The 12,112-nt window shown below is 32.2% G+C and overlaps 1 protein-coding gene across 1 annotated transcript in view; it reads left to right on the forward strand.

Annotated features, from left to right (window-relative positions):
* LOC141489244 (uncharacterized) overlaps positions 1-12,112 on the forward strand; it is a 116,494-nt gene that overhangs the window by 19,118 nt on the left and 85,264 nt on the right. Inside the window, 3 exon segments of the mRNA XM_074190000.1 lie at positions 1,540-1,591; positions 1,681-1,813; positions 1,815-2,205. Coding sequence (XP_074046101.1) covers positions 1,540-1,591; positions 1,681-1,813; positions 1,815-2,205 — 576 coding nt within the window.

The raw sequence follows: 12,112 nt of genomic DNA on the forward strand, positions 1-12,112 counted from the left end.
CTTTAATTTGGAGAAAAAGAGATATCTTATTGCCTGATCTGGTTACCTCTGAGAATTCTGTTCTCTTTAAAGATATGATTTCTCTCTCATCACACCCAATTTAGATCAAGGTACAACATGGAAACAAAGTAAAGACTGACACAGTGCTATCTGTGGGGTGGGGGGTGGGGGGAGGGAAGCAAGATTGGGAGGAAATTCTAAAACTCAAATAATATCTTTAATAAAAAAAAGAAAAGGTAAAAAATAAAGGCAGGGTAGTAAAAGAAAAAAAAAAAAACCCTGCTATTCAATAAGTTGAAACTGGCTATATCTGAGCATGGGGGAAAAGATTCTCATAAATTTTGAGAACTGTAAGTCTAACAGAGAAAATATACATAGACAAAAATGATGTACATTCATGACCTATCTATGAGACTGCTATCCAATGGGATGTAACTAGCTTTAACCCCACTTGGGAGAAAGACTCTAATAACCTCCCCAAAATTTTAACTCTATTAGATAGAATGTATTTAGCTAGAAGTGACAGATATTCAGAATTTTCTATGACCCAGATAGAATGATCTAAAAAAACACTACCTCCTTAAAAAGGGGAACAGGAAGAAGACTGGAGGAGAGAGGGGATTGAATAGGGTAAATCTCATTATACTAAGATATACAAAATACCTATGGTAATAGAGGGGAAGAAAGGAGGAGATGAGAAACACCTGAATCTTCTTTTCATCAGACTTGGCTTAAAGTCAATTTACACATATTTAGTTAGCTTAAAAAAACAGCTAACCTTTCAAGTATTGAAAGGGGAAAAGGGGAGGGGGATGGAGAAAGGGAGGGGGAGTGGAGAACTAACAAAAGGAAGGGAAGGGAAAAGGGGAAAAAGGGAAAGGGGAAAGACAGTGGGGGTAATATAGGAGAGAAAACATGCTGAAGGGTGTGATATTCAGAAGAAAAATACTGGGGAATATGGTTAAAGGTGCGAAGGGGAAAAATAAAAACAAAGGGAAGTTAGCATGGAGGGCAGTAAAGAATTAGTAATCATAACTTTGAATGTGAATGGGGTGAACTCTCCCTTAAAATGTAAGCAAATAGCAGAATGGATTAAAAACCAGAATCCTACAATATGCTGCTTACAAGAAGCTGTTTTGAAGCACAGAGATAAATATAGAGTAAAGGTAAAAGGTTGGAGCAAAATATATTTTGCTTCAGCTGAAGTAAAAAAAAAAAGCAGGGGTAGCAATCCTTATCTCAGACAAAGCAGCAGCTAAAATAGAAAGTGTTAAAAGAGATAACGAAGGAAACTTTATCTTCCTAAAAGGTACCATAGACAATAAAGTTATTTCAGTACTGAATATATATGCACCTAATGGGATAGCATCCAAATTCTTAGATGAGAAGCTGAAAGAACTACAGGAAGACATAGCAAAACTCTACTAGTGGGAGACCTCAACTCCTGCTCTCAGATCTAGATAAATTAAATCATAAAATAAACAAGAAAAAAGTAAGGAGGTAAATAGATAGTTAGATAAACTACATGTGGAGCAGTAGGGAATAAATATATCTGCAGAGGGGACCAGGTACATGCTGTGCCTGTGTCTGGGTTTTAGCAAGTCAAACGGGGTTGGGTGGCTTGCCCAAGGCCATACAGCTAGGTAATTATTGAGTGTCTGAGACCAAATTTGAACCCAGGTAATATTTGTCGCTCACCAATATCTAAAGCTATTTTTAGGAAGCTTGTAACTGATGAAAATATTTCAGATAAGTGGAGGATAGACAGTGCAGCAACATCTACATATGAAATAGGATACCCCCTGTTTATCAAGGCAGACTTGCATGAAGAAACATGGCATTATCATGAATCATATTGCCAGGCAGATTACCAAAGAATATTTCCTGATCTTTGATTTTATATTATGTATGGATGAAAACAATCTGAGAGATTTGAATAGAAAAGTTAATCAAGTTAAAAACTGCAAAGCTAAAATTATACTTCTTGGAAGCTATAATCCACAGAAACAACTTATTATTGAAGATTCATATTATGGAATTGACTCTGATTTTGAAACTGTATATGAGCAATATGTAAGGTGCTGCAAAGCATTTTGGAAAAATCTCATTAAGGTTCACACTCATTTATTGCTCAAGGACAACAGTGATTGCCTTCAACTTAAAAATGATATATGTATATCAACTGTGTTATTAAAAAGTAATGATGTACTACTGCATTTGAAGACCATCATCATTTCTTCAGTTGATTTAATGTTCATATATATATATATATATATATATATATATATATATTCTGATTTTAAAAGATAAATGAAAATCAGTCATCATTTTTGGAGCAATAATATTTGATTAAATCAGTTATTGTCAAAATACATAGAATGGCCAATTTATGTCTCAAATTTTAAAAATGAATACATTATATAGTGGAACAAACTAAAATTTGCATGTAAAAACTAATACACGATCATTTATTAATAATGGTTGACAGATTTTTCTTTTAAGAAAACTTCATATATGTCTAACTGGGATGTTTAACAGATAAAGAAAATATTTACTTTTATACCCTAGAAATAGAAAATAAATGAGATCATTGTGAAAAGTTAAAAAAAATGTATTTTGTGCATCAACAGTTATTTGATGGCTATTACTTAATAAAAACAAATTCTGTTCATCTTTTAATATTTTGCCTGTCTATTAAAATAAATATATCCCCTGCTATAAAAAAACCTACATGTTGTAGACTTATGGAGGAAATTGAATTGGGATAGAAAGGAATATACCTTTTTTTCTGCAGTACATGGAACTTGTACAAAAATTGACCATATACTAGGACATAAAATCTTCATGATCAACTGCAGAAAGGCAGAAATAGTGAATACATCTTTCTCAGATCACAATGCAATAAAAGTCATATGCAATATTGAGCCAAGGAGATATAGACCCAGGAAAAATTGGAAACTGAATAACCTCATATTAAAGAATGAGTAGACCAAAAACCAAATTATAGAAAGAATTAACCATTATATCCTATATAATGACAATAATGAAACAACATACCAAAACCTATGGTATTTACTCAAAGTGGCTCTCAGGGGATATATTATAGCTTTCAATGTTTACATGAATAAATTGGAGAAAGAGGAAATCAATGAACAAAACAGGCAACTAAAACAAATTAGAGAAAGAAAAAATTAAAAATCCCTAATTAAATACCAAATTAGAAATTCTAAATATTAAAGGAGAAATTAATAAAATTGAAAGCAAAAAAACTATTGAATTAATAAATAAAGCCCAAAGTTGGTATTATGAAAAAAACAATAAAATTGATAAAACTCTGGTCATTTTTATTAATAAAAAAGAAAGAAGAAAACCAAATTGCTAGTATCATAAATGGAAAAGGCAAACTCACAACCAATAAGGAGGAAATTAAAGTAATAATTTGAAGTTATTTTGCCCCCAACTCTATGCAAATAAATTTGATAATCTAAATGAAATGTATGAATATTTACAAAAATCTAAGTTGCCTGGGTTAAATGAAGAGGAGATTAAATACTTAAACAACCCTATGTCAGGAAAAGAAATTCAACAAGCCATCATTGAACTCCCTAAGAAAAAATCTCCAGGGCCTGATGGATTCACAAGTGAATTCTGCCAAACATTGAAGGAACAATTGGTTCCAATTATTTATTAATTCTTTGGAAAAATATGGAAAGATGGAACTCTGCCTAACTCTTTCTATGAAACCAATATGGTGGTGACATCTAAACCAGGAAGAGTTAAAACAGAGAAAGAATATTATAGACCTATCTCCCTGATGATTATGACAAGTTATCACTAGGATAATACATTATGATAAAGTAGTATTTATCCCAGGAATGCAGAGTTGGATCAATATTAGGAAAACTGTTAGTATACTCAATTATATCAACAACAAACCTATAAGAAATTACATGAACATATCAATAGATGCTGAAAAATCTTTTGACATAATACAGCATCCATTCCTACTAAAAATACTAGAGAGTGTAGGAATAAATGGACTGTTCCTTAGAATAATAAGCAGTACCTATTTGAAACCATCAACAAGCATTATATTCAATGGGGGGAGACTAGAGGCATTCCTAATAAGATCAGGGGTGAAACAAGGGTGCCCATTATCACCTCTACTATTCAATATTGTATTAGAAATGATAGCTTCAGGGGTGGCTAGGTGGGCTAGTGGATAGAGCACCGTCCCTGGAGTTAGGGATACCTGAATTCAAATCCAGCCTCAGACACTTAATAATTACCTAGCTGTGTGGCCTTGGGCAAGCCACTTAACACCATTTGTCTTGTAAAATTAAAAAAAAAAGAAATCTTAGCTTCAGCAATTAGAGAAAAAAAGAAATTGAAGGCATTAGAATTGGGAAGGAAGAGACAAAAATTCTCACTCTTTGCAGATGACATGATGGTCTACCTAGAAAATCCCAAGAAATCATCCAAAAAAAACTATTGGAAACAATTAAATGTTATAAAATAAACCCTCATAAATCCTCAACTTTTCTATATATGTCTAGCAAGATACAGGAGGAAGAGCTAGAAAGAGAAATCCCATTCAAAGTACCTTCAGACAATATAAAATCCCTGGGAATCTATTTGCCAAGACAGAATCAGAAACTTTTTGAAAACAATTATAAAACACTTCTCACACAAAATGAAATCAGATTTAAATAACTGGGCAAATATCAACTGCTCATGAATAGGTAGAGCTAATATAATAAAAATGACAATTCTACCAAAACTAAGCTACCTGTTTAGTGCCTACCAATCAAAATTCCAAAAAAATTACTTTAATGAGTTAGAAAAATTTGTAAGTAAGTTCATATGGAGAAATAAAAAGTTAAGAATTTCCAGGAACTTAATGAAAAAAAGTTTAAAAGAAGGGGGCTTAGCCCTAACTGTTCTAAAATTATATTATAAAGCATCAGTCATCAAAACTGTTTGGTATTGGCTAAGAAATAGAGTGGTGGACCAGTGGAATAGACTAGGTGCAAAAGCAGGAGATGATTATAGTAATCTTCTGTTTGATAAACCCAGAGAATCCAGCTATTGGGATAAAAACATCTCTTTTTGATGAAAACTGCTGGCAAAATTGGAATTTAGTATGGAAATAAACTTAGAATAGACCAACACCTAACACCCTTTAACAAGATAAGATCCAAACGGTTACAGGATTTAGACATAAAAAAAACCAATAATATAAGCACATTAGAAGATCAAGAACTAGTTTACATGTCAGATCTATGGAAAGGGAAGAAGTTTATGACTAAGGAAGAGTTGGAGAACAACACCAAAAACCAGCTAGATAGTTTTGATTACATTAAATTAAAAAGCTTTTGTAGAGATAAAACCACTGTAACCAAGATTAAAAGAAATGTATTAAATTGGGAAATGATCTTTACAAAGTAATGTTTCTGACAAAGGATTCATTTATAAAATATACAGAGAACTGAGCCATTTTAAAAAAAAATCCATTCCCCAAGTTGACAAATGGTTGGAGGATATACAAAGGTAATTTACAGATAAGGAGATCAAAGCAATCCATAGCCATATGAAAAAATGCTCTAAATCATTAATTATTAGAGTAATGCAAATTAAAGCTTCTCTGAGGTACTACCTCACACCTCTCAGACTGTTCAATATGACCTGAAAGGATAATGATCATTGTTGGAAGGGTTGTGGGAAATCTGGGACACTATTACATTGTTGGTGGAGCTGTGAAGTCATCCAACCTTTCTGGATAGAAATTTGGAACTATGCCCAAAGGGAAACAAAAATGAGCATACCCTTTGACCTAGCAGTACCACTACTGGGTCTATACCCTGAAGAGATTACAAAAATATGCATAGCAGCCTTGTTTGTGGTGGCAAAGAATTGGAAATCAAGTAAATGTCCTTCAATTGGGGAATGGCTTAGCAAACTGTGGTATATGTATGTCATGGAACACTATTGTTCTATTAGAAATGAGGAGGGACGGGATTTCAAAGAAGCCTGGAGGGATTTGCATGAACTGATGCTGAGTGAGATGAGCAGCACCAGAAAAACACCGTATACCCTAACAGCAACATGGGGGTGACATTCAACCTTGAAGGACTCGCTCATTCTATCAGTGCAGCAGCTGGGAACAATTTTGGGCTCTCTACAAAGGAGAGTGCTATCTGTATCCAGGTAAAGAGCCATGGAGTTTGAACAAAGTTCAAGGATTAATCCCTTTAATTTAGAAAAAACCCAGATATCTTATTGACTGATCTTGTTATACCTTAGACTTTTTGTCTCTTCCTTAAGGATATGATTTTTCTCTCATCACACTCAATTTGGATAAATGTACAACATGGAAACAAAGTAAAGACTGACTGATTGCTTTCCGTGGTGGGTAGGGGAAGGGAAGTAGGATGGGGGGTTGTAAAACTCAAATAATATCATTAATACAAAATAAATAAACTTAAAAAAAGAAAGTTAAGTGACTTATCCAAAGTACTAAGTATCTGAGACTAGACATAAACCTGGATATTCTGACACCAGGGACAGGGCCACACTACATATTTCTAATCTGATCTTTCTTTTAACCCATGCCTATATTTAGGGAAATAAAACACAGTTTTACAATGAAAAAAGAACTGTAGCTCTATAATGGCAGTTAATATATAAGGAAAGTGGGGGTGGATATAAATTGAATTTGTTGTGATAATTTAAAAAAATTCATTGAGAAATAAAAAAAACAGTAATGGGAGGGGGAAAGTAGAAGGAAAAGTGTAGAAAAAAAATGATAGGAAGAATCATGAAAGATCATTTAAAATCGAGGGAATAAAGGGAAGGGATAAGTATTGTTTGAAATTCATTCTCATTGGATTTAGCTCCAAGAGGGAATAACACATATTCATTTGGGTAAAGAACACATCTTCCTCTAATTCTCCTATTCAGGAAGTAAGAGGAAGAAGGGAAATGCAAAGGGAGGGGGTATTAATAAAAAGGAAGACAGATGAAGAGAGCTGGTGAACAAAAGTAAAAAAAAAACTATTGAGAAATAACAGGGTGAGAGAGAAAAGATACACAAGGGAAAATAAGATGACAGGAATGTATAATTAGTAATTATAACTGAATGTGAATGAAATGAACTTTCCCATAAAATAGAAATGAAAAGCAAAATGCATTAAAACCAGAATCCTAGAATATTTACTTTACAGGAAATGCTTTTGAAGCAGAGAGGCACACACAGAGTAAAATAAAAAATTTAGAGCACACTAAACTGTGCTTAACCTGAATTAAAAAAAAAGAAGAGATAACAAATCTGGTCTTAGACAAGGCAAAAGCAAAAATATAGATCTAAAAAAAGCAATAAGGAAGCTATATCTTATTAAAAGCTACAGAAAGGAATGACACAATAAGAATATTAAACATGCATTGCACCAAATTGTGTAGCATCTAATTTCTAAAGGAGAAGTTACGTGAATTACAGGAAGAAATAGAGAGCAAATGTATAGTAGTTAGTGACTCAAATTACTCCTTTCAGAGTTAGATAAATTTAATCACAAAATTAATATGAAAGAAATTATGGAAGTAAAAAGAATTTTAGAAAAGTTACAAGTTATAGACTTTTGGAGAAAATTGTATGTATATAGACAGAATATTGTTTTTTTCCTCAGCAGAACATGGTATCTAAAGGAAAATTGACAATTAGGTCATAAAATACTCAAAATAAAATGTGGAATGGGAGAAATATTAAATGCATCTTTTTCAGATAATGATGGAAAAAATTACATGTAATAAAGAGCCATGGAAAGATAATTTAAGAGTTAATTAGAAACTATTCTAATGCAAAAAAATTAATTGTTCAAACAAAAAAATATAGAAAGTCAATAGCTTCATCAAAGAAAATGACAATAATGAGATAGCATACCACAATTTATGGGATGCAGACAAAGTAGCGCTTAGGAGAAATATTATATTTCTAAATGCTTACATATAAAATAGCAAAAGAAAAGATCAATGAATGCATTATGGAATTAAATAAACTAGAGGAATAATGAAAATCCTCAATTTACCACAATATTTGAAATACTAAATCTCCAAGAATAGATAAATTAAATCTAAAGCAACAAAACTAGTGATCTAGTGAATAAACCTTAGGTTACTTTGATAAAATAAAAAGAAAGAATAAAAACAAATTGCAATCTTAAAAATGACTTTTCATTAAATGTTTAGTATCTATCCATCCAAATCCATCAACAAGCATTATCTATAATCAGGGAAAGCTAGAAGCCTTCCCAATAATATCAGGGGTGAAACAAGAATTCCCATTATCATCAGCATTATTCAATAATGAACTGGAAATTTTAGCTTTAGCAATAAGTGGAGAAAAAGTAATTTATGGAAATAGAATGGGCAATGACTATCACACCTTCCAGGTGATATGATGGTATACTTGGAAAATTCTAGAAAATTAACTAAAAAGCTTCTTGAAATAATGAACAACTTAAGCAAAACTTCAGGATATAAAATAAGTGAATAAATCATCAGTATTTCTCTTTATTATCAATAATACTCAGCATGAAGATGTTGAAAGAAAAAAGCCACTTAAAAATACTGTAGACAATACAAAATATTTGAAAATCTACTTACTCAGGAGCTATGTAAATGCAATTACAAATACTTTTCACAAACCTAAAATCAGAAATAAATAGACAATATAATAAAAATGCCAATTGTACCTAAATTGATTTGTTTTGCAGTGTCATTCAACAAGCAAAAATTACTTTATAAGGTCATAAAAATCACAAAATTTCTCTGAAAGACCATCAAGACTATTAAGGAAATTAATTGAAAAATGTTTTCTGGCAAAACTAAGAATATGGCAGGAACTGGGCATAGACCAACAACTCACCAACAATTCAAGATGACAAAATTAGTATATGTTTTAGATATAAAAGGTGAGACCTTTCCTGAGGGAAAGCAAGGAATGGTTTACCTAACTGATAGAGAAAATTATGAAATGAAAAATGAATGATTTTGATTACATTAAATTCAAAAGGTTTTTATTTGCACAATTCAGGGAATTGGAAAGTTGTGGAAGAATTTACTGAGAAATAGGACTTTCAAGCATTTTTCATGAAAAGAAAAATAGAATGTTTCTAGTAAATTTGACATTTAAAGCAAGACTCCAGAAAAACATAAAAGGTAAACATGGAAGAATTATCACAGTAAAGTCAAATTATTTACAATTGTATATATGAAGGCAATATTTGTAACTCCTAAGAATTTTATCATTATTAGTCAAGTTAAAATGTATTTACATAGACAAAGGGCATGAGTTTGAGTCAATTATGTTGGATTGATCTTGAAAAAGACAGTGAAGTGATAAGGAGGGATGCATTAGGAGAAGGGGAAAAGGAGAAGCAGGTTAAGGAAATTTTTCTCACATAAAACAGGCTTGTAATGAAGAACTTTTATAGAACTGGGGAAAATTAGATTGGGGTTCTGTTTGTGTAATGTACAGTGCTTGAGTCTCACACCCATCAGGATTGATTACTCTCTCTCTCTCTCTCTCTCTCTCTCTCTCTCTCTCTCTCTCACACACACACACACACACACACACACACACACACACACACACACACACATTGACACAAACAAAATCAGTTGGTAATAGCAATCTAATTTACCCAATTTTGCAATAATAAGAAAAAGATAACATGTTCTGGGGATGGTTGATTATGAAAGGGAGTTAAAATTATGTGAGGCAGTGGTCAGAAGCAAAAGCAGACTTTTGTTAAGGATGAAAATTAAAAGAGGAAGAAAAGAAAAACCAAGAAGAAAATAGAATGGAGCAAAATTACACATTAAATAATCATATCTGCTAATGGAATTGGAATGAGCACAAGCATAAAATGGAGGTAGATAGCAAAATGGATAAGAATCTAAAATCTAATCAATAATATGCATTTGGCGATAGACACATATGAAAGAGTAAGACATATAGAGTTAAAAGAAATGATTGGAATAAAATCAATGTCTTTTATTTGAAGTACAAAGCAGAGGGAGAAAACATAATCTCAGACAAGTGTATAATTTACCTACTTAAAAGACATAATTAGGAAAACTGCAGCATGCTAAAAGGTATATATACAAAAAATCTGAATAATAATATGTTTGTACTGACAAAGAATTGGAAATTGAGGGAATAGTCATTAATTGGGTAAATGCTAAAAGACTTGTGACACCTGATTGCAATGGAGTTCTGTTGTGCTCTAATAAATGATAAAAGAACATACTGTAGGATTGTGGTTTTTAATCCACTAAATTATCCATTTCCATTTTATGGGAGAGAGCATTCAATTCTTATTTACCATTGTGTTTATTAATTATAGATTTTCCTCCAAGTTATTTACACCCATTTATGCTTTTTGCTTTCCTTTTCCCTTATCCCTCCTCACTAATATTTTGCTTCTGACTGCTACCTCTTGATCAGTCCTTTTTTCCTATTATCCCTTTTCCTTTCTTTCTCCCTTTCCCCTTTCATTTTTCTTTTCAACTTTCAGTTTATTTTACTTTATCCCTCTCTTTTATCAGTCCCTTATTCCAATTTTTTCTTCTTTTCCTCTGTACTTCTTTCTCTATAGGGTAAAATAAAATTTTAAAACCAATTGTGAAAGTATGTTATTCCTTCTTTGGGACAAATCTATAGACAGTAAGATATACTCAAGGCTCACACCTTCTTTTCCTCTACTACTTTGTGCCTCTTCATGTAGTATTATTTATCCTCTAATACCTAGTTTTCTCTGATTATAATCACTCTTTTCATGTCTTGATTGTTTTAACCCTGTTTTGTATCCACAGCTATTCTGTCAAAATATGCTCCAGTAATCTGTCCTGATAGAAATACAATTCTCAAGTACTGACTGATTTATGAACAGTAGCATATCATAGTCATTTCATATCCACAGACTCTATCAAAGTATATTCACCTGATCTGTCCACAGAAATATATTTCTCAAGTGCCAAAAACAACATCAAATTGTAATCAATTTATACCACACCATATAGAATTACAATTTTCATGGGTTAAATTATCATGTAAAGTAAAATCTCTTTAGGATCCATTTATAGCCTCCTCCTCTAAGTACACTTACTCTATTTGTAGAAAATGTATCAAATAAAGCAAAATAACTTCATGTTCCATTTATGATCAGACCCTCTAAGTACACTCCTTCCCTCTGGGCTATAATAATGCAACTGCTGTTAACTAAGCATCAAGTAAAGTAAGACCAATTCATGTTCTATTTATATCCAGACCTCATAACTATACTCTATGCCTCTGTTCCTGTATAGTATAATCCCTATGCAAGCTAAAGTATCAAGTAAAGCAAAATCATTTCATGATCTATTGATCTCCAGACCTACAATCACTAGCTAAATGATCAAGTAAAGCAAGTTTGCTTCATGATCTATTTATGTATGGGCAATCTAAGTACACTCCTTCCCTCTATCCCAGTAGAAATACAACTCTCATAAGAAAAATCACTTCGTGGTCTATTGAATTTTTTACTTATTTTGGAAGTTTACCATTTTTCCCTACTCTCATTTCCCTACACCTACCACCTGGAGTAGACAGTCTGATACTGTACCTTGTTTCTATGGTATACATTGATCTAAATTTAATGTGTTGAGAAAGAAATCATATTCTCATGAAAAAAATATAAAATCAGCAAGATTATGTAATAAGTTGTTTTTTTTTTTAAATTAAAGGTAATATAGTTTTTGGTCTTTGTTCAAACACCACAGTTCTTTCTTTGGATATAGATGACATTCTCCATCATAGATATCCCAAATTTGTCCCTGATTATTTCACTGATGGAATGAGCAAATCCATCAAGATTTATCATTAACCCCATGTTGGTATTAGCTGTACAGTGTTCTTCTGTTCATCTCACTCAGCATCAGTTCATGCAAATCCTTCCAGGATTCTCTGAATTCCCCTCCCTCCTGGTTTATAATACAATAGTGTTCCATAACTTTCATATACCACAATTTGTTCAGCCATTCCCCAATTGGTGGACATTCACTCAATGTCCAATTC

This window comes from Macrotis lagotis, chromosome 5 (assembly GCF_037893015.1).
Source record: "Macrotis lagotis isolate mMagLag1 chromosome 5, bilby.v1.9.chrom.fasta, whole genome shotgun sequence".
In the NCBI taxonomy this organism is placed as follows: domain Eukaryota; kingdom Metazoa; phylum Chordata; class Mammalia; order Peramelemorphia; family Peramelidae; genus Macrotis; species Macrotis lagotis.